General features: G+C 38.0%; 1 protein-coding gene across 9 annotated transcripts in view; it reads right to left on the bottom strand.

The window, feature by feature from the left end:
• Positions 1-431: 431 nt before the first annotated feature.
• The window catches only part of tcf4 (transcription factor 4), a 248444-nt gene continuing 225302 nt past the window's right edge, over positions 432-23573 (bottom strand). For 4 of the 9 annotated variants that reach the window (XM_069706317.1, XM_069706353.1, XM_069706362.1 and 1 more), the window contains 5 exons: positions 21591-21729; positions 16004-16163; positions 12903-13132; positions 11033-11180; positions 432-8830 (listed from right to left, as the gene is read on the bottom strand). In XM_069706317.1, coding sequence (XP_069562418.1) covers positions 8782-8830; positions 11033-11180; positions 12903-13132; positions 16004-16163; positions 21591-21729 — 726 coding nt within the window. In that variant the 3' untranslated portion in view covers positions 432-8781. Of the gene's footprint in view, positions 8831-10998; positions 11181-12902; positions 13133-16003; positions 16164-21590; positions 21730-23573 lie in introns of all 9 variants that reach the window. The other 5 variants (XM_069706335.1, XM_069706379.1, XM_069706326.1 and 2 more) reach the window with 3 other exon arrangements.

Genomic DNA, 23573 nt, shown 5'->3' with positions numbered 1-23573 from the left:
TGTAGTCTTGTAAAATAATAATTGTAATTAAGTTTATTTGATTTACTTAAAACTATTACTTTACATACAGTATGTAATTACTGCCAAGTGAATCTATCTGTTTTTCACAGCATACAAACTTTGTAAAAAATAACTAGTGTCTGGCGAGACATTCCCATGCTAACCAAATTAATGTATACTGGACATGCTTAAAGGGCACTCTGAAGGTTTAAGTTCACCTTTGGACAGAAAGAAAACAAGTGTATTTTACAAAGAGCTTAATTTGTTTTATTTTGTTGATCTGAACAGTACTGAGGACATTGGGCCCTATTCTCGTGTCACTACTTGCGCCTCTCATGTACCTTTGCCCAGGTGGATGACAATAGGGCCCATTGTGTCATTTCCATCCATGCTGTGGAGAGAAAAAAGAAAGAGACGTTGAAAGTGCTGCATCATAGAAATGTCACATTTATTGCTACAGAACGGTCATACACATGAACCTAATTGAATCACTACAAGATGAGAACCAACAGCCGACTGTTGGGCTGGTACAAAGAATAAAACCCTCACCTCAAAAATGAAAAAGAAACTGTTCTTCAATATCGCCACTGATATGGAATAAAAACATTTAATGATAACAGTAACAGAAATTGCAAACATGAAGACCATAATAAAGTAGTTAAAAGCAAAACATTAAACAAAACCTAGAAGTGTAGAAAAGAACACACAAACCAAAAAGTGCAATGAAATAAAGACTTCAGACGCTCACCCACTTACTTGAAAGAAACGTGTAACTGATGTTTTTTTTTCATTGATTTGTACTTTTTTACAGATATTTTTCATCATCGTCTGTTGCCAGCTTGGATGAGATGTCCCACACTGTGGCCTCAGGAAACCTCTCAGGATTGTCATCAGTAACACACGGTTCCAACTTGACATCTTTAAAAATAGTCAAACAAAAAGATTTTATTTTTTATCATTATCTTACGCTAATTGCTAACATTTACATTTCATTTGTTTTTTTGCTTTTAGAGGATTGTCCCTACAAAAAATATGCTGTTATATTTGTATTCATTGTTAATCTAGTTCAAATTTTGCTTCTATTTCAGTCTGTAAGTCTACTCCATCAAAAAATATAACAGAAAGTGTAACAAAAAGCGCAGGTCTGACAACTTTGTTTTTTTTTCTTGTCCGCCTCTTCGCTGAATCTCATCACAAGGAACAACAAGAAAGAAAGGCCACAGTTCATTTATAGTCTTTACATAAGGATTATGATAGTGAAAAACAAGGACATGATTGACTGAAGTAGATGAGTATGAACTTCTCAAGTTATTCTTTCTGCTTGTTTGTACTGTCATTGGAAACTACCCAGTATGCTGTGTGTCATGTTGATTTTTATGACAATTTTCTGGTGAACAGCTCCCTGATAATTGTATATGTGCTCTAAAATCAATAATTTTTTCAAGTGTTTTAGGTCCTCCAAATACTCACATCTTGGTTCCAGACCTCCCAATTGGCAGCCAAATCTAAAAAAAAAATTCAGTTAAGGGATAGAAAAAAGTCTGCTGTTGTTCTCACTGACATCTGTTTCATCTGGTTTGAGATACAATTGAACAATCAGAGTTTAAGAAACTTGATTAAGAATGTGGATGTTTCTAAGCATGGATGGGATGGATCCAGCTTTTAAGGTTGTTGTAAATGGTCATTTCAACTCTTCAACTAAAAGAATGTTGGGGATTAAAAAAAAAAGGTGAAGGTATTCATATCTAAATCGGAAAAAAAACTGGGCCAAATCCAGGGGTTCCATTGAAAAACAATTGTTGCTTATAATTCATGACCATTAGTTTTGGGAAATAGTGCATGATTCGATGGCAAATGAATAATTGAAGGTAACTAACTCAGTCCAAAACTAAGTCCAAAATAATTCCAAACACCTTTGAAGCCTTGTTGTTCTTGCTAGGGAATGCTGATAGTAAAACAAGTGTGGACCAATTTAAATATTATTGTTATAAATTTAGAGTTTTCATACAGTATCTGTCCACAATGAGCTCATCACTTAAATACTCACAGCCTAAATAGTTTTTTTTTCCCCCCTATACAGTATCTGGTGGTATTTTTATGGCCATGCACATATATCCGCCTCTGACATACAAATATAAATGCAAATACAAGTGTGTTGTTGTTGTTGTTGTTGCTGAAACTCTGCATCAACTACAGGTTGTATCTTGTTCATGGAGCAGGTGGAACAAAAGAAATGTTAAAATCAGGCAATTTCAGTGGCAGTTTGTGTATTTGTTCGCTAGCAGCTGCTAGGGATAGTGACTGCAAGTACAATGTAGTATCTCAAAGGTTTAAGCGCTGTCCTACCATTGTCAACAAACACCAGCTGGATCTGGGACGAGATTGCTAGCCTAGATCCAAAAGAGAGGTTCGGAATTGTTGAAGGGTTTTTATCATTAATGATGGGCTAAAAGATCCCCATGCCTACCGCTAAAATGTTGAATGTAACAAATATGAATCACAAAGGTGCTCAAAGGTCTCTGGTTTTACAGAAAGACCATAGTTTATCAGCTGCAAGGGCTGCCAGTGACTCAGGCTACACAACACACATCCTGGACTGTAAGCAAATAGATGATAGGTAGTTATTTTGGTACCGTAATCCATAACAAAAAAACAAAAACAGTAGTGCTATTCTAAAAAATGTTTTTGACCCACTCTAGACCATTTCCCTCTATAACATGTAAAATGATCACACTGTACATTTGAGAGTTTTTAGAATGATCAGTTCTACAACTAAAGTGGGCAATTTATTGTACAGAATAATTATTGTACACCTGGTAACACTATAATGGATGAAAATTATATCCATCTTCAAATTGAGGATGAGAATGTATGTGAGGAATAATCAGTTGGCACTTCACATCAATGACTTCTTGATGCTAATATTGACTGGTAAAATGGAACACTAATAGCACATAGTGTGATGAGTTGGAACGTCAAATATTACTTATTGAAACAGACTTACTTGATAATAAAATCTCACTGGCCTATTTGAAATTAGAAATAACCTGTGAACAATTTCTTAACTTAAATGTGTTCATTTTATATGCCTTTGTCAGGACAACAAAGCTAGAATAGTTGTGTGGTTTAGCAAAGGCCTCAATAATTATGCTGTTTGTGTTTGAAGACACTGTTAAAACTGTTAAAATATAAATGTCGTCAGAGAACTACTCACCGAGGAAATATTTTCATTTGTGATTTTCTTTCAAAGGAGTTTTAGTTTTTTTCCGCAAAAGAAGTGCCATATCAATGTACATACTGGTCATTCATATAAAATGTTTTTTAAAAAAAAAAATTTTTTTTTTAAATTCTTTTGAATGAAAAATAACTAAAATTTAAACATTGTATTCCATAAATGTAACAAATTTCAGATTTGTCATGCTGCTGATGCTGGCAAGTGCTCATCTCTCGAGTGTACCTGGATGTTCATTATAGTTAGTGGACATAAGAAGATGGAAAAATACTTCCTCTTTCTCATATTGCTGGGAAAACAAAGGACAGGAGTGGCCATTTTGAATTCAACTCATTATTGCAGTAAAACTGGTACAGAGTAACAGATTACAAAGCTCATGGCACAGTCACTGAAAAAGAGAAATGAGGCATGTATGTACAAGAAGGAGAAAAAAAAAAAAAAAAAAAAAAAACATTTTGGCTAATAGAAACACTTGGGGTAACATAAAAATGAAGATACTGTAATTTGGGGGATGACTTGATTATACAACAAAGCAAAAATATGAAATGAAGCATTGCAAAATAAACATTACTTAAGAATACATTTAGCACTTATACTGACATATTCAATCCTAGTGTTTAACCTAGGTCCGAGTCAAAGCAGCTTTTCTTTTTGACAAAAAGTTCAATTTTTTAATGGCAAACACGAAAATCAAATGTCTGAAACTGCCTTGAATATGATCTGATTTCTTTTTGGGGAAACAGCTGATAAGATTGTTTGCTGACGACCTCCTTCTTTATATTAGCAACACTCCCAATTTTTTTTCCCAAAACTTTCATATATTAATCTTGTATTAGGTGCTGAGGGTCTTTCATTCAATCAACATTTACAATCTGTCTTAAAGAAAAACAAATGCACAGTAGTCAGAGCCGGCCCACAGCCACCAGGGGACAAATTGTATTTGTAAACATAATTCAGATTTTGTCATATTTTATATAAATTGTGTTCTACTTCCCTATCACACCAGTTATCACCACACATTTTCAAATATCATAACAAATGTTTATTATCACATAAAATTTGGAATAATAATTTTCTAAAACCAGGTTTGTTTTTGAAAATGCTTCACATGGCGCAAAAAATGGCTCACGTCGGCTCTGACACAAGTGATGCTTGGTGCAAGCAAAGACAAGTTTGCCTTACCCTTCAGATGGTCGCCAATCAAAACCACAAACAGTACTGAGCACCACTGATCAAAACTAAAAGTTGGCACCTGCTTACAACCGGATAAATACATCCCACTAAAAATGAAAACAAGCTCATCATCAGGATCATTGTCTCACTGGAAAATCTTCACCCCACAGAAATTGGCTGATGGCTATTTACACATCTCTGCAAAAAATACAATTAAAAATGGTAATGTCAAGAGACATGAAGAATTAGACAAATATCATATATCTTTTATGATTTCTGATTCCTCCCTTGAAGCCTTAAAAATGACCCCCACAGATATAAACATAATATTGAAAAATAAAAAAAAATGATTTCTGAACTTTTGACCTCACTACATTTTCAATGTGACACATTTCTTCAACACACACTGAATTTTACTTTTTTTTTTTTTTTATCTTTTAACAAAAAACCAATACAACATATTTCTAAAACACAAAATAACAACAGTCTACATGTAAAAATATAACTTTTACATACACAATTTCAAAATAATGGTTAAGTTTGCCATTTTGTTGCATACAATTTACAAATGTCTGTGTTGTTGCCTTGGATAGATAGCAGTGAATGGAGCTGATAGAACTCCGGTCCCATTTTGTCCTGCGCAGGGTGCCGTACTTGTCAGAGGGTGTTGTCACGGCAACAACAGAAAGTCACAACAAAGTCAGTTGAAAATTTATAACACTGAGGGACCCCGCCAACTCCTGCCAGTTCAGTCTTTGAGAAAATAACTCGTCCCCAAGCAAAAACTCCTTTGCAACGGTAAATAAAAAAAAAAATAAAAAAAAAACAGAAAGTGGCACCCTCGTTATATGTTGTATATATGTTTTGTACATCTATATATAGACTGATTTATTCAAATAGATTCTTTTCCAGTTTCCGTGCCTTCCTGTTGATTGGGTAGGATTTTAACCGCGTCAAAATGACCACCGACAGAGAACAATGCTGTCGGACAGCAAATTGTGTTGTTTACTGTTTTTTTTTGTTTTTTTTAATTTTTTTTTTACATTTTCTGTAATAGACATGTAAACCAGAACAGACAAAAAAGTAATGAGAAAAGATTCTTCTTATAAAAGAGGGCAAGAGAGGGAGAAAGAGAGAGAGGGGAAAAAAAGAAAATTTGTTTTACAACATACGACCACACACTTGGTACTGAAGACTACATTGGCTTACAGACAAGCCGATCAAATATTGATAAAAAGCTGATAAGCTATAATACAAGAAGAGACGCGTTGTTCACCGTGGAAACAGGGTTGGGGCTTGGAACAGGAAAGTGGGGTTGGGGGTTATGGAGGACTCTGGAAGTTGGGGAGGACTGGGACGGGGGCTAGTCTTGCTAAATCAAGCGTCTGTCCCATGGGCTCAAAGCCAGAACACGCCGTCTACTTACACATAAGCATACAGTACATTAAATACAGTTTTGTTTTGTTTTTTTATCCAAAAAAATAATTTTTTTTCCTTTTTAGCTTTTTTTAAATTCCCAGGTCTGGTAAAAAACCTGACTGCATAGAACCTAACGACTAAGAACAGGTTTCCCTAAGCTTGCATCCTATTAAAAGACCAGGTAAATGTCCTCCTCTGGCAACTCGAATGATATGAACTCTAAAAAGGCACATTGGTAGAAGTGTGAATGTTCAAATTGCATCTGTGGGACTGCGTCGGTGGGGCAGTAGGCCAGGGAGAGGGGCTAGGGCTCAGGGTTAATAAGGCTAGGGTCCGCAGAGCACTGGGAGTAGGGATTAACCATAGGCCTGGATTGAGAGGGGTTGGAACTGGGGTGAAAGGGGACTTCCAGATTGACATTACAAAACTTCTTCAAGATGTTCCAGCTTGCCTTGAGGGTACCAGAGGGTAGAGTTTGTTGTTTTCTTCCTGACCTATTTGCTCTATACATATTTATTCCTATGGACCACCTGATGGTGGTTATGACTCTTGTCACTACCAATCATGCCTTGTCCTGATCCTGTTACTTTCCAGTTCTGTACTACTTGCCAAGCCAATGTTGACGATTAAAAAACAGCTACCCAAGAAACCTGGTAGTACAGGACACACGCTAATCCTGAATATGTCATTGGTTACGTGTCTCAGTTGGACCTCCTTTAGGTTAAACAGCTGATTTGTTTTTAACTGATTGAAATATACATACTTTTAATAAATGTTATGAATTGACATTCAAAATGTTGCCTGTCATCACTGCAACACCCTCAGGCAAGGGATTGCAATGCCAGTGAAACAGCTAAATGAGACACTGCTAATAGTCCCAGCAGCAGACACCTCAACAAAGACATATGGGTTATTTCCAGAAAGCAAGTGTCAATCGGAAAGCCACCCCCCTCCTCCGCAATGATGTCACAGGCAGGGGAGAAATGTGAAGTTGGGGTTGGAGGTTTAAGGGTTTTAATCAGAGACACAATGAACCAAGAAATAGGGAATCTAATGAATCCACACAGGAATGCTTTGACTACTGCTGCTTGACCCCAGTAGATAATTATACAACCCTCGCCACATGATTGTGTTCCCTTGCTTCAACTGCAGCGTTATCACCACTTAAACACCCTCAGCATGTTTCCCCCCTTCAATCCTAATTTCCCCTCCATGACACCCCCAACTCTCATTGTTCAGGCCTTCAGGACATCGGGAGCACTTGATTTAAGTAGCGCAATCACAATTCAGGGAATGTACTAAACGTGAAATAGAATACCCTTCAGTCTTCAGTCCAGCTCTAATCCACTTGTCAGTAGATATATCTTTTTTTGTAATCGATCCATCCTCTCAACCATCGGCCCAGCAATCCTTCGATTTCAGTGACGGCCTGGGCACCAGTGTCAAACTCTGCCTGCTTTTACCCTTGCTGTTGAATTTCCAACAAAGGACTCTGATTTAGGATATTTGCTGGAATTTTTTCTGTTCTACAACAACAATCTCAAATAAAGATGTTTAAAAAAGCCTTTCCCTCTTGCATTGAGAAGTTCACTTTTTAATTACTGCATCATTCTCCCCTCTTGTCTATCTATCGTAATTGCGCCACCTTCAATGCTTAAAACACCCCAGTCCCTCTGGAGTCACTCACCAGTTGATTGATTAATTGATTCAATGATTGATTCTCAAAGTACTTCCTTCTTCCTTGTAGATACACACGAGCCATTTGTGTACAAATGTCCAGGCTTTTTGTGTTTGTGTCCACAATAGAAAGATATCAGTTTGTACAGGTTTGCAATCTGAAGAAAGTCAATGTGGCTCTCAACATGGAGGACTATTAAAATACATTAACGTTTAAGTTCAGTCTGGTTACACTCTGATGATCTAAATGTTTTCACTTTAGGATAGAATGCATTGGAATGAAGAAAACATGTTTCCCCTTTCTTGTTTAGCCCTGCTTCTTTCTAGACATATACGATAGTCAAGCAACTTTTGCAATTCAAGCACCCCTGAAAAGCAGGAGGATTGCAACACATTTTGCTTCCAAATCTGTTCTTTATTTCAGTTTATACTTGAAAATGTGTGTAAGGGAACATCTGAGTGTGCAGTCTTTCTGGAATTTTCCTGTTTTGTTTTTAGTTTTGCTTCTCCGTCTGTCTCTATATGACTGGTTTGCATCCAAGAGGAGATCAGGCACAGCTTCATCCACAGTGTGGCGTTAGATTGCCATTCAGTCACAGATGCGCTGAAGCTGCAATTAACAACAGCTGCGCAATGTTGCTTTTTTTTTTTTTTTTCAAAAAAGAATATCTTTTTAAACACTTTGTGATATGTTTTGTTCCACTCTGAAAATCCCTCCTGAACCCCTTCCCTCCTCCCTGCCCACGTCCAGTTGCACTTTTTAAACAAGTTTTTTTCTTTTTTTTCTTTACTCATATATATATATATATATATATATATATATATGTATATATATATATATATATATATATATATACTATTGATATTTATATAGAACCTTTTGTTCTTTGAAACAGGGAGTGCTGATAAAACATGTAGTACAAGAAGAAGAATTTCTTGGATGATGTAATTCCGAAGATTTTTGTCCATTGCTGTCACTTCATGTCAAAAGCTGCCACTTTGTAGCTGCTGTCTTATAACGGCCATATAACATCTCCACAAAGAAGCATCCAGATTACTTCAGCTTGAGATGCAAAGTGACAAAAGCGACTAATGTGACTCTGCAGTTCGTGTTCTTGACAAAGAAAGGAGACGATGGCGAAGAGGAGGATCAAAGACGACAGAAGGGAGGAGAAAAAGAGGCTGATCTGATTGGTCCGGCAGAAGTTCCAGAGAAACTGATTAGTCAGGTTGAAGCAACAGCGGGTTTGAACGATTGCCAGGTTGTCATGGAAATGCCATCAAAGGAAGTGGTCACTCATCATCTTGATGAACTCTGGCACCTTGGACCTAGAGTGGACAACATACAAATATTGGAGGGAAGGGTTAGGAGGGAAACCTGCACACACAAACAGTTGCGGAACATGGAAAATAATAAGTGTACTTTAACTCTAAAGCCCAAGTGTTACAGTGTTAATTGCACCTCACAGCAAGAGCAAAGCTAAAAATATAAAGTTTCCAGAGGAAATGTTAAAAATTAAAAGGGTTAATCTTCTCTGAAACTTGAATGTACTCAATTAAACACAATTAAGTCTGACATATATAATAAATAATTAAATCTTTTAAGGAAATTTGGTATTTATTTTGCATTGGAGATTCTGTCTCGATGCTGACACCCAATCACCAAATAACTACAATTCATCCTCTGGTGACAATGAATTTTCTCATCAAATTTTATGACGTTTTGACTGATAGCTCTAGAGATATCTTTCGCTGGACCAGTCTTAACCTGATTGGTGATAAAAAAAACAACAACATCCTCTTCTTTGGGAGAGTCCATGACATTAGTTGTTGTTGAGCAGCTTCAGAAGGACTCAGATGAAAGCTTACAGATGACAGACAAAATAATGTCACATACTTAAATTTTGGAGGTCAAGAGTTTGATGAAAGCATCAATAATGAGCATTTTCCAGTTCTTGCATTATCTCTGACTATTATGTAATTGAATAAACATAAAGTTTCAGAAATATTGACTGCAATGAATTCTATTTGCACTAAGTTTCCAATAAAGTTATTTTCATAGAAATGAAATCGATGGTTGGTAGGAAAAAAAGGAATTAATATAAACATTGATGTATGACATGGAGATGACAGTCAGGAATATAAAGCGAGGAGGATGTGTATTCTTAGGGACAAAACATGCAAGTGTCTTAACTACACTCACTGGTGCAATATGTAGCATGGATAGTAATACACATTGAATATTTTGGTGCTTTACATCCTCTTCCTTGCGCTTTCTCTCTGTCAATGTAGTTTGTTACCTCACACTGCAGAACTTGAGAAAATAAGCTCATTTACACATAATATCCTACTCCACGATTGAACATGCAAACACAAATAGAATTTGACTGTACAGAAGAACAGAAACAACACATATTTAGACAAACGCACACAGTCACCCATTAAAATCACACTTACTGCCAATCTGTTGTTCAAATGTACCCAGACCAGACAGAAACTAATATTCTTGGCTTCAGTTTTCAGCCAGCCTTAACATCATCAGCTCTGCCAGATTTTAACTGACAGGAACTGAAGGACACGCATCCACAAATTCATTCAAATAATGGGAGAAATTTTACCTGATGGACATTTGATTTCAGAGTTGTCTGTGTAAATTTTAACCTGTCTTTCCAAAATTAACGTGACTATAGAAATGACAATACAACTGGGAGGATAAGATTTTAATTCTGCTGGTTTGGTTGACATCATCAGACAGAATGTAATTTTTTTTGAAATATTTGCAATATTTAAAATCCCCTTATGTCTGTAAAGAGTCATCCTTCCTCATCTATCCAAACTTTAACATCTAAGCTTCTATACATCAAATATAGCATAGCCTGTAATATATAATGTATCTGTGCTTGTGGAGCCTTTACCAATACAATTCCAAAAAGTCCTACATTTAAAACACTAAACCTATTAACAAAAATCAAGTCTCAGCTTGTCCTTTTTGAAGGTAATACTTTGAAATAAACAGAAATGCATATTTTTTTGAAATATTTAAGTATCCAGGAAATTTGTAGCTAATTAGCCAAATGTTTCCGGACAGTTCAGTGCACTTCGGACTATATGACCAATGAAACTGTTGTTGTATATCAGTTTTGTCATATAAAATCAATGGCATTAAAGTGGTCCAGTTGCATCGTCATTTCAAATAGTTAAAAAGTACAGAGACAACACCTGCAGGAGTATCAAACAGCTGGTGGACAACGATTAGCTGCCCGTCCTTTGAAAACAGGAACTTTCATTTCCAATTTATTCATTGAAAGCCAATAACTATGTTTAGTAGTGACTTCAATTTATCTTCGTTGGAGGTATGTATGTTTTGTTTGTTTTTGATTTGTAACGAGATCCTTTAAAGGATTGCAGAAGTTTCTGGACTGGTTTCAGAATTAATGATTCTTTGCTCTGAGTTAAAGGTACAACAGCAGATTAGTTTATAAGTGAAATCTTCTGACCATTCAGGGGGGAGGAGATGTTGCTGCGTTTTACATTTGTCCCAAGGGGTTTGACCCGTCACCCATGGCGGCGGCAGCGTGGTGCGCGGCGGCCAGCGAGAGGGGAGTCCCGTCCGACGTCACAGTGACCTTCTCCTCCTCGCGCCGCTTCAGGCAGGCTGCCTTGGGGTTCAGGTTTCGCTCTAGACAGAGGGAGGGAGAGAGGAGAGAGATCATTTATATTTCTGATGTTTCCTTGTTTTTATGTCTCTTTTTCTCAGTGAGGATTTTCTCTCTGCCAGATCAATAAATCTGCAGTGAGACTGAAGCCAAAAAGCCAAAAACCTTGGCCTGTAAGACCAACAATCAACAGGTGTTGCTGCTGCCCTCTCCTGGAGCTCCGTGAACTCTACATATACAAGCCAATCTCATTCAAACTTAATTTCTACCTTAGATTTTGTTTTTGAGATTTAAAGTTGAAATTAAAGAATCATCATTATCTTTCCTCCTACTCTTTAACTGACTCATACCTCACCATCTTTTTCTCTCCCATAGTTTTTTCTTATTGTCTGTTGTCTCCATTCAGTTCCCTCGCTCGCATAGTTTCTCTTCTTTCTTTTGCAGATGTCCCGTCATGGAGCTGCATGTCTCTGCCCTGCGCGTGTTGTCTCCACCAACAGTCCTTCTCTTGTATCTATCTTTATGCTGTCCTTTTCTCTCTCTGCTCTCCTCTCACCCCAACCGGTCGAGGCAGATGGCCGCCCACCCCTGAGCCTGGTTCTGTCGGAGGTTTCTTCCTGTTAAGAGGGAGTTTTTCCTTCCCTCTGTTGGAGGTTTTTCTCCCTTAAAGAGGAGTTTTTTTCCCCCCTCCTAGCTTATGTGGGAATTGTTGAATTGTTGGGTTTCTCTGTATTGTAAAGTCTTGCTTTAAGGACTTTAGAGGCAAATTTGAATTGAATTGAATCCTTATCATACTTTTATTCTGGAGGTACATTATTTTAGACACATTTCAGTTCCACCTGCCTTACCAGAACTCTAGAAACATTTTAGAGACTTTAACAGATTAGAGTGTAAATAATTGCTAAACATAGACCTGAAATGGGACGTGTTACCTTATTTATGAAGACATCTGGTTGAAAGCTGACTAACCCTTGACAAACTATGCACTGTTTAACACCAGAAATTACACATTTAAATCAGTTTTCTCTATGTACACCAATTTAAAGGATAATGCTGTCATAATTCTATACATTTTTTATTATCAACAGATCTTAGGAAAACAGTGCACTTTTTAGGGACTATTTTCAGCAGTGGATAAATACACATTTGATGTTCTCATGCACATTTGGTGTTCTCATGAGGATTTCCCGCAGGAGGAGGATGCATGTGGATTTGATAAACTACAACGTGTGTAAGTGTGTTCATTGTAATGAAGGTTGTCACAGTGCAGCAGTGAGGCTCACTGATGCGTTTTCCAATAGTTTTTTTGGATGACTAAGTAAAAGATAATGAATCTGATTTTTTCTGACACGGTTTTTAGTAGGATATATTCACTGTTGGCTTTGGTCTTTTCATGGAATTTATTGATTGTAGAATTTTTTTTTATGACTAATCTTGTCCTTTAAGATAAAGCTTTAAGCTCACTCTCCAGGTTCATAATTTCATATAATGTATGAATATATAACGATGACACATTTGATTTATTGTCTGCATTCATTCCAATTCAACAACATGCAGTGCAGGTAGAGTAGTATGATGATCTGTTCATAGTTTGCTTAGAACTCCCTTTTTCTACAGTTAGTGAACAAGCTATGCGGTCAGTGGTTTCAACAAAATAATCACAAAATGAATGAGGACAAAGGTAAATCAAGCTGGTACAGTTGCTGTGCTTTATATTGTTGGTTACTAAGTCATTTGAAACTAACCTCGGACTTGTTGCTCTAGACTGAGGATGACAGCCACAGCCTGGTGCAGGATCAGTAACTTGGTCTGAGGTTTGTCGCTCTTCAGGTGCAGCTGCACCATCCTGCCCAGCTCCTTAAATGCCTCGTTGATGTCACGGACACGCAGGCGCTCCCGCGCATTGTTTGCCATCCTCCGCTCCCTCTCTCTCTCCATCTTCTGCTCCGGGGACAGGTCCTCGTCATCATTGTTGCTACAGTGTTGAACAACGAGGATGAGGAGGAGGAAGAGAAGAGGAAGCAGGGGATGAAGACATTAGAGGGGAAGGAAGGGGAGGATTTGAGGATGAAGGCGCAGGTTGTGTTTCTATGGTCCTTTGAATACAAACTTGCAATAGATGCTGCAGGTTTGTAGAAGCACACCTTTACAAGTTAAGGTGACAGACTTGTTGCAGGGTTTGGGAACAGATGTCACGCTGTGCTGCATTTAGAGTATTTGAAGCGATTTTCTGCCATATTTCTTGACAATTATTAGTTCACTTCTACAGTTTTTTGACTGAAAATATAAAGTGAATAACCAAAAAAATCATGTGGTCCAATGAAGCAGTATTTTTAATATGGATGTTTCTTAAAATTACTGAAACGTTGTGTATTAATATGAGTGCAGAATTTACAAGAGGAAATCATTGATTAAAAAAGTTCACAGAGAGGGTTTCAATCATTGTGATGCAGTGCAGGTGGGAGAAACTTTCTTCTACAGCAGAAAAAAACCAGACTGCTCTTCAATGCTGATTAGATCAGTTCTCCCACTGAGCCCCAGATCAGCCGGTCATGTTACTTTTACATCAGTCACAGTAACGTGCAGTATACAGCAACACAATGTCATAACAGAAGTTATATTTCCTGATCCATTCATCTGGTATGAATGCAGACCAGATCCAGACAATTGTTCTGATCACTTAGCATCACAGCTTGAAAATCTTCAACATACAAACTGCTACAATACATATTAAGGTAGTTGTAGAAGCGTTGCAAAGTAACTAGTTACTTGTCATTCAATTACAAAATAAATGTAATTGTAATCAGAGTTACTGGAAAAAATATGTAACTAAATTAAAGTTACTTTGTAGTTTATTTGTAGTATATAATAGGAATTCTGTTGCTTTGCATATTTTTGCTGCAGAGGAATATCTTCTGTTAATGTCTAGACAGGTTCCACTCATTTGGCAGTATGCACTCCATCTCTGAGTGTTATTTTTGATTGGTTCTCTTGTTTGAATTTGCACCGCCTCTCCTCTCACAATAAAAACAATGTACACTGCTCTAACCAACCAAGCCAAGGCGGTCGAGGTCGGCCATGTCGTCAGTCCCGACAAAGAGGTATTCATAGAGTCGTTCAAGAGCGAGTGTCCAAAAACTGAAAAGTACACAGTCCTGTTGATAGTTATATCATCACTCAGCATGGAGTTGACTTGAATGTCGACTTGGTTTCAGGTTAAGGGAGATTTGTTTTCTTTACTGCAGTCAGTTGTGATCCACATATTTGTATTTTGTTTTGGTGGTTGTGTTTTAAAATCAAAACATTACAATATTAATTCAATATATATTTAAAACAGTCATCAGTGTTGAGTACTTTTGGGAGGTTCACACTGCTTTGTTTAAATTGATTATTTTTTTACTAATCAAAAAGTAATCAAATGTAATAAGTTACTTTGATGAAGTAAGTGAAATATTTGCATTCCTAATTAAATGTTTAACAGGGCGACTAGTAATCTGTAACCCATTGTATTTCAAAGTAATCTTCTGAAACCAAAGACTGTCTACTTTGAGAAGATATTTACAGTGGATATGATGCTGTGACCTCCTCATAAATGTAGACATTTGTTCTTAACTTTGAGAAGTGATGAGGTCTCAGGAGTGCTATGCTAGTGGTGGCTAATGATGCCTTTAACTGCTAGCCTCAAGCACAGATGAGGACTGGGCTACAGAAGTCTCCTGAATCACATGACAGCATTCCCAAACCCTATAACGCAGCATGGGCCACATTTTTCATTTATGTTCCTTGTCATTTCATCAAAACCTTTTGGATCATCATCATCATCATCATCATCATCATCATCATCATCATCATCATCATCATCATCATCATTATTATCATAATCAACATGACCGCCACCATCATGTACAAATTCTGGGTTTGGGATCCAAATATTTCTGATTTGTTTCATCCTCCTGGTGAAAAGTTACCATGATAAACAACTCGTTTATTGTTAGAGGGGTGAAGGCTGCTTAACTGCATCCAGGACGGGAAAAAACAACATTCAGATTTTTCTATCACTCAAGTGTTTATATCCATTAAAAAAAACATGTTAAAACCTTTTCAGTGTTTCTGTTGGTGTTGATTCCCCGGCCCCGAGGTAGTCAGACAGCACTTCTTTGAGAATATTGACCGTGGGCTCTACTCTGTTGTGTGAGAAACAGTTAAAACCAGGCTCAAGGCCGTGGAGAGACTGACGGGACCAAACCAGGAGCTGCATGTCCACCAGGAACCTCCGTTCTTCTCTCTCGACAGTGCTGTCATGGTTTCAAAAACTCACCAGCAGCCGTGTTAAAAAAAGGGGAGATGCCTGGTGGACAGTCAGACTCAATGCAGAAAAAGTCTCTGTACAAACTGATGTATTTAGCTGCTTCTCATCACACTTGGTCACTTCATCAAAGTCCAAAGGCTGGTTCCCAAAACACTTACAGCTCCAAGTCCTTCCTTATGTTATCTCTTTTTAAATGATTTTCTTTACACAGTCCAATACATTTTATTGTTGTTGTTTTGTGTTTGTGGTGGAAAAAGTATTTATGGAATTGAATTGAGACAAGACAAGGTTCTTCACATGATTTTTCATGTAAATACCTATGTTTTTCTCAGTTCTATTCTAGGAAAGTCTTGAGCGACACATGTTAGTTTAGAGGCAAAGTCTTGAACTATTTCTGATTCCTGCAGAGGTTTTGGATTATCAAATTACATGTGGATTTAGGAAGGTCTCTGAGTGCCGAGGTGTTTTGGGAAAATGTGTCCCAGTCCAGCTGAGGGTTTTGAATGAAGCGAGCGTCTGAGAGGTGGGCGGGGTTACCGAGATCTTGACCTATCAAGAGCTTTGAGATCCTTGCTGTCAGGGTCATCCTTCTTGGGGTCCAGGGACTTTGTGTCTAGGTTCTCGTCCCCCTCGTCCTCTGACTTGATCTCCGAGCTGATGGAGGAGGTGCTCTGGCCCTGAAGGCCTCCAGAGAGAGCTGCAGGAGACAGAAGTAGGGAGAGTGTTTAAGGGTGCAAACAGTTGAAGCTGGCTCATCATATGATCCAGCTGCATTGTCTGAATGAAGATCGTGAGCTATAGCTCAAAACTACAGTAAGTTAGCCAGTCCCTCCAGGATTTAGCAGGGTTTTGTTGTGATTAGTAGGATACCACAAATGCTTGATTTTGTGTCGGATTTTCTCAAAAATGTCAATGTACTTTTATGAGTTTATTGCTGGACTTAGAAAAAAATTCAAAAATTGTGAATACAACTGCATATAGAGTAATATGTAATCACTTCCTTTAATAAGAAGTATGTTGCACATCACAGACATATTTTAGTTTGAATCTTTTTTATACATTTTTTGAACTTGCAGAACCACAGAGCTCAAACTTACAAAAGAAATCATAAAGTGACATAGCTTTTCAAATTAAATCTTTGAAATCTGTAATATAGAAAATATAGGAAAAAAAAAAGGCTACATCTGATGTTAAAATAAGAGCTTTAATGCTCTTTGATCAGTGTTAATTAAACACATAGGCCTCCTATGTCCATAAAAACAAAGTGTAGTCTCTTACAATTTGAAGTGTATAAAACTAATCTAACATAGAGTATTCCTCATTCCATGTATAATATCACAGTTCCTACAAATCCTGTCACTTCAAAAGGTTACTTAACCAATTTATACTTTCAGCAGAGATTCTGTTGGCGAAATTCTTTTGTGAAAAAAATTGCTGGAATTTTGCAAAATTGCAAGCTCCTGCCAATATTAGGAAGATTGCTTGAATTTACGTTAATTATTGCCTTGTAGTCTACACACATCTGCGGCATGTCTGTTCTTGTAGGAAGAGGATCCCTCTCTTTTAATGGTTTTGGAGTAAGTTTTGCCTTTGAGTAAGATAAATAAATCTGGGGTAAAGGAATCCTCCACTATTATATCTGCTTTCATTTGTTGCATATGAATAAAAATCCTGAAATCATGCCAAAGTCTTTCCATTCTGCTGACGTGTCGTGAATGCAGCATGAAGCCTGGTTGAACACAGCTAATTCTCCAGTCGACCTCCAAGATGGCGGCATGGGAGAGTTGTAAAGGGTCTCTACCCTCTGACTGTCCCCTCCTCCGCTAAACAGTGCAGTCTTTATTTGAAGTCTGTATGGATCCGTCACTGGTACACTGCCAGCATCTCAGTCAACACAAAACACTCAAGCACTCTGTTCTCTCACTCACACACACACACACACACACACACACACACACACACACACACACACACACACACACACACACACACACACACACACACACACACACACACACACACACACACACACACACACACACACACACACGGCCAACTGTCGGCCATTTTGAATCTCCGTCTGCCTGACTGGAGGCATTTTGTGTGCAACATTGAGTGACGGCCTGTGTTTGGTTTGTGTGTTTGCGTGTGTGCGTGTCTCCTTACATACAATCGGCTATCTGTTTGCGCATAAATAGCTGCAGTAAAATAAACATTATACTGTGAAAAGTAACTTTGTGCTTAAGACTGTCTGATTGATACCAGACAAACAGTGGCTGACACTGTTGGAGAAGAACACCAAAGTCGGGGCTGCACATCAATTTTAATTCTTAATGCTTCTTCTCACAACTGTCTCTTTTTTTTCTTCATCCGCCTTTTGGTTCAGTGCTTTCTCTAACCTCCTGCCTTTTTCCATAGTTGTGACCCTGTGCCTAAATCCTAGCAGATTTTAAGACAAATAAATGACAAAATAGAGATACAAGTCTTGGTAGGCCTATATGCTGTTTGCAAACTGCCAGTGCATTGTAAGGAAAATGAAAGAGTTGCTCAACCCTAAAAACAACAACAGTCCCTGAAAATTAAATTTGTCCATCAGCTTCTAAGAATGAGCAGTGCTGTGAAAGGTGAACAGTTTTCTGCCAAAGCTCGAGCAGTTATGGTGTATCTTTGCTGTATTCCTAGATCCTGTTCTATAACAGACTCTCACTAACAGTTTTTTTCTCCCTCATTTGGTCTATTTTACTTGTTTTTCCTAATCATCTCAGTTTTCGTGTGATTGTTTTAAACACAAATGCTTGATTGTGTGGTGGATTTTCTTAAAAAAGTGCGATGTCATTCACAGAGTTTAAATGGACTTTTTTTGTAGCGGGAATTAGCAAAAATTGCAATAAGGTATTATTAAAGATATATCCACAAATTAGTACTGTTTTGAAATTGTATTGTACTGAGGTTGAGTGGGGTGCTGCCTTAAATCTAACTTTTGTTTCTCTGGATTCTGTGCAGTGATTTGCTATCTGAAGACATAAACAGTGAGAGGATTGTTTAAAAGTACAATGAAGTTTATTAGTTTTATAATTTAATGCATGTTTTAATGGCAGCTGATTCCACAAGAGATTAATTTTGTTTGACAGCAAGCTCAATATGAGGGGTTGCTGCCCGAGGCGGCTTTTGCGACAGCAATTGTTTCTCTTTTAACTTTCACCAATCAGCACCTCTGTCCTGTGGCTGTTCAGCAAAAACACAAGGGGCCCTATTTTCATCCACCTGGGCGCAGTGCAGGCACAGGTGTGCCAGGGGCTCAAGTAAGTTTGTCCAACTTGTTTGGTATTTTGGTGAACACAAGTGCAGGCGCAACTCTGGCACAATGCGATACAGTGTTGAAGTGGGAGGAATAGATAATAAGAAAGTGTATCACAGCCAACTTCAATCGTGGCCAATCAAATCAGCTCCTCTCATCTCCTTAAAACCGGAGAATTTTATTGTACACACCAGGAAACTGACATACTTGTCTGGAAGGTTCAGACTCGTGATCAACGAATTTATGGTACAAAAAGTCGGCCTCCATTGGCTGACAAAGTTATATCTGTTTGGAAGAGGAGATGAATATTATGAATGCCTCGTCCCCTCATTTATATAAGAAGTTCAAACAAAAACCTACGCCTTATAAACAGTGACATTAATTACATCTCAAAGTTGGCAAAGAACACTCATCCAATATACTGAAATGATGATTGTGAAGGAACAATGTTTAGGAGTGAGCAAAATTAAATGACGCACACCTAAAACCCGATGAAATGAATTTACTAACACTACTAATAAAGAGCAACGTGCTCGAAACATCTCCGATGTTGTGGTGTTCATAAATAAATTGCATCGGGAGCTTTGAGTGTGCCTCTTGCTTTTTGAATTGTCACCCCCTTTAACAAATTTTATTTAAATTTGTTCGTATTGACCCGAGGGCTTTTTATATTTTATAAGCTAAGATTGTCTATTGCCTCATGACGTGCCAACTGCCTGATTCACATCCAATTCAATAGACAAGAGTCAGTTCATTTTTTTATCTGATTAACTGAAGGTTGCATTAAAAAAAGCTTTTTTTCTTTATTCATCTAAGTGGGATTAAATATGTAGAGCATCCACCGAACCTGTTTGTGGGTAGGTGGATGGGTCTGTTGATGTGCGCTCTCTCCACTGAAGCCACAAAAATAGCTGCACTGCACTTTGACTTGGTCTGATCTGGCAGAGCCGCAAGGTACAAATTTGATACCAAAATTGCACTGCACAGGCACATCTTGAAGTAGATCTACGAAAATTGCAAATGGCCACAAGTGTGTAAAAACACCCCTTGTGTTGTACCAAAATGCCAACCTGACTCAATTTGCGTAGGGAAATGGGGCCCATGAAATTTTATATCGGATGACTGCACCAGTTGGACTATTTTCAGTTATCAACCGTGTACAATTTGGGTGAACCAACCATTTTAAATTACAAAAACGAAATAATATAAATTTACTAAGCAGCATATGTAACATAATGAAATAAAATGACCCACAGCCTACCGTGGAGAGATACAAGTGTTTAAAAGTGGAAGAAAGAGCATATAAATGGTGTAAAGAATTTCCCCTTGGGGATTAATAAAGTAACTATCTATCTGTCTGTCTGTCTGTCTAAATGTAGCATGAATCTAACCAAAACATACCAATTGATATAATACAAATGTTTCAAAGTTCATTGTTCTTGTTTTGAAATTGAGAGAAGCAGAAACAGAAGGGAACCACAGCTCTGCCAATGTTATTGTGTGTTTGCCGGCAAAAACATTTTAGTACCCTTTATTTAAAGCTTCTACATACCCCAACTCTGAGTGTGTGTGTGTGTGTGTGTGTGTGTGTGTGTGTGTGTGTGTGTGTGTGTGTGTGTGTGTGTGTGTGTGTGTGTGTGTGTGTGTGTGTGTGTGTGTGTGTGTGTGTGTGAGAGACAGGGAAAATAATACTTCTGAACGGATGTAAGAGTAAGGAACAGCTTCTTCTTCCTCTGCCAGAGTGTGTGTGTTTCTCTCTCTCTCTCACCTCATTACACACTTGGCTGTGGTCGCCACTGGCTGAACTTTGCTGCCAGCAAAGTCATTTTCAGCCTTTAAAAGTGAGCTCAGGGCTAATTTGCTCCACAGCGTGCTCATATACACTTTTCCTCCTCCATATTCATGACACACACAGTATATTTGTTTGGCCTCCTCATTAAGTTTTTTACTGCTTGGTCAGTGAAGTGCTTCTCAACTTTCTGAACCTGATTCAGAGACAATTTCCTCATTATCAACTATAAATCTTTCTTTTTTTGAAACCATTTTTTTTTAAAGTTCATCTTCCTTTTCTGTTTCATCTTTTCCTTCCTATCCCTCTTTTAAAATGTTCTTTATATCTTATACTGTCTTTCTTCCTCTTTGTCTTCTCCTTTCCTGCTCAGTGGTTTTCTTTTTCATCTCATTCTTCTTCGCTTCTTTCTTCCCTAATTTTTCTATCTTCATTCATTTCTCTTTTTCTTCTTTTATGTATTTTTGGATTGCTTTTTTGTTGTTGTTGTCTTCCCTGTCTTGAAATGATCTTCTTCTACATCACAGCAGGTATTTCCTCTTTCTCCATTGTCATGGTTCCATTCTTCCTTCTCTTTCATTTTTCTTTTGTGCTCCTAGTACTTTTTTTCATGACTTTTCTTTTCCCCTTAATCTTCATCTCCCATTGTTCTTCCAACAGCATTTTTCTCATCATTTATATCTCATCTTTACTTATTGTTACATCTTCTTCCTATTATCATAATGTGTGGCGAGATATGTTCATTTTGAGAATGTGTACAACTGCGTGATGGGATATTAGTAGGATGGCTGTGCTTACATAGAAACACACACAGACAGATCCTGATGCAGTTTTTCCCTCACTGTATCTTTCCTTCTCTGGTCGGTGTTCTTGTTCATAAAGCCAAAAATCGGTGGCAAAACAAAAACGCATATGAATAACGAGGACTTTTTTGTGTCTTCTGCAGAGATTTTGTGCAAAATCCCACACTGTTGCTGTTTAGAGACAGTTCAGACAGTTTTGTCTGACGGTGTGTTACTGATGTTTAGGAGTCTTACCGCGGTACGGGTCAGGCTGGCTGAGGTCCGGCGAGGTGGCCGACTGAACTGGCAGCTGAGGCACCGGCACCTGACCAGCCATCGAATGTCCTCCACGCAAACTGCCCACGCTTCCACCGTCTTCTCTGTGAGAGCCCACCTGGAGAGCAGATCGAGAAACGATGTGAGAAGGCTTTTCATGCAAACAAACAGCTGGTCTGATTCTGTCTGCAGCTTGTGCCTGGAAACACAGTAACTCAACTTCAAACTTCTACTGTAAGTCTAGTTGTAGTCTGAACCTGCTGCAGGTGAGATGCTCTCCAGGTTCTCTCTCGTGTTTAACTTTGGTTATTTCTGGTGTTTTCCTGAGGGTCTAATGGGTTTTATTATGACTATCAACCACTGACATCATCAGCATCCTGTATTTAAGGGGCAAGTTTATTGTTCTATATTCTATATTCCATATCATAAGTTTGTAATGTGTGCTGCAATAATTTCTTGTCTGAATTTACAGTACTGATCAGATCATTCAATAGTGTCTGCAGTTATGTTGATACTGAAATTGTCATAAATGCCTTCTGTCTGTTAGTAACCTTTTCAGATATCTATTTTGTATGTTGTGTGTGCAAATAAATTAACAGATGGTGATTTTGTGCTATAAATGAAAATTAACCTGACTTTCTTATGACCCTTGTCAGTAGCATATTGTTTTACAGCTTATTTTGTTTCTGTACCTATGCAACATATGTAACTTAAAATATGTAAAAATGTACTCTCATATTTTGGCCTTGGTGTTTGTTTGTAGATTATTGCACATTTTAATCAATAAATTAAGACCAAGTGTTACTAAATTATTTTGTATATTTCTGTGTGAAGACAGCAGAGGGAACATATTACCTTAGTTTAAAAATGTCTGAACACATGACATGATAACAATATCAAATACAAATATTGGAAAATATTTTTTTCTTTCTTTCTTTGCACATGTTGCAGTTCTTTCTTTGCCCTGTTGAGGGCATCCTCTGCCTTTCTTCGACAGTAATGCTCCCCATCTCACACTCGCATTCCTCCCGATGTTTTTTTTTATTTCTCCATATATATTTAGTTTTCCACACTCTCTGTGCTTATGAGTGTGTGTGTGTGTGTCAGTGCAAGTTCATATTTGCATGTCTGACATGTATATTTACAGCTTTTCTTTCTTTTCTTTCTTTCATTTTTATTTTTCTTCACTCAATTATTTTTCCTTGTTTTTCATGTTTTTAGGGAAATGCTGTATGGCGAACATGAGTGTGTGTGTGTGTGTGTGTGTGTGTGTGTGTGTGTGTGTGTGTGTGTGTGTGTGTGTGTGTGTGTGTGTGTGTGTGTGTGTGTGTGTGTGTGTGTGTGTGTGTGTGTACCTTGCTGTATCCTATCCATGTGACAGATGGCTAGGATACAGCAAGGTACACACACACACACACACACACACACACACACACACACACACACATGACAGCACAACAACTGACAATTATCTTAATGCCCATATGTTTAATTGTGGGATTTCTAATTCCCAGAGCACCAAGCAGCTTCCAGCAGGGACTCAGTGTTTTGGCACGAGATGAGCTCTCTTTGTGTGTGTGTGTGTGTGTGTGTGTGTGTGTGTGTGTGTGTGTGTGTGTGTGTGTGTGTGTGTGTGTGTGTGTGTGTGTGTGTGTGTGTGTGTGTGTGTGTGTGATGCCAGCTTTCTCGTGGCATCCTGTGGTTGAGAATGGTCTCTGTCTCATCCTCCCCTTCCTGAGCTTTGTTTTACTTTGAGCATATCAGCAGGGCAGTTGTGAGATATGAATCATGATAGATATATACTGTAAAAAGGTTCAATATGAATATATAAGGTTTTAAACACTAATCACAGCTGAATGGCAGCTGAAAGGCAGCGTGGACACTGTGTGGAGGATATTTAACAGCGTGATAATCACACTGAATTGCCAATTTATTTCACTTCATTCATGCAGCCTGACATCG

The sequence above is a fragment of the Brachyistius frenatus genome, unplaced genomic scaffold (genome assembly GCF_029030835.1).
Source record: "Brachyistius frenatus isolate BFR_SWC_R1_liver_20210118 unplaced genomic scaffold, ASM2903083v1 Contig_3, whole genome shotgun sequence".
Classification (NCBI taxonomy): domain Eukaryota; kingdom Metazoa; phylum Chordata; class Actinopteri; family Embiotocidae; genus Brachyistius; species Brachyistius frenatus.
This window is presented reverse-complemented; position numbering and strand designations above follow the sequence as displayed.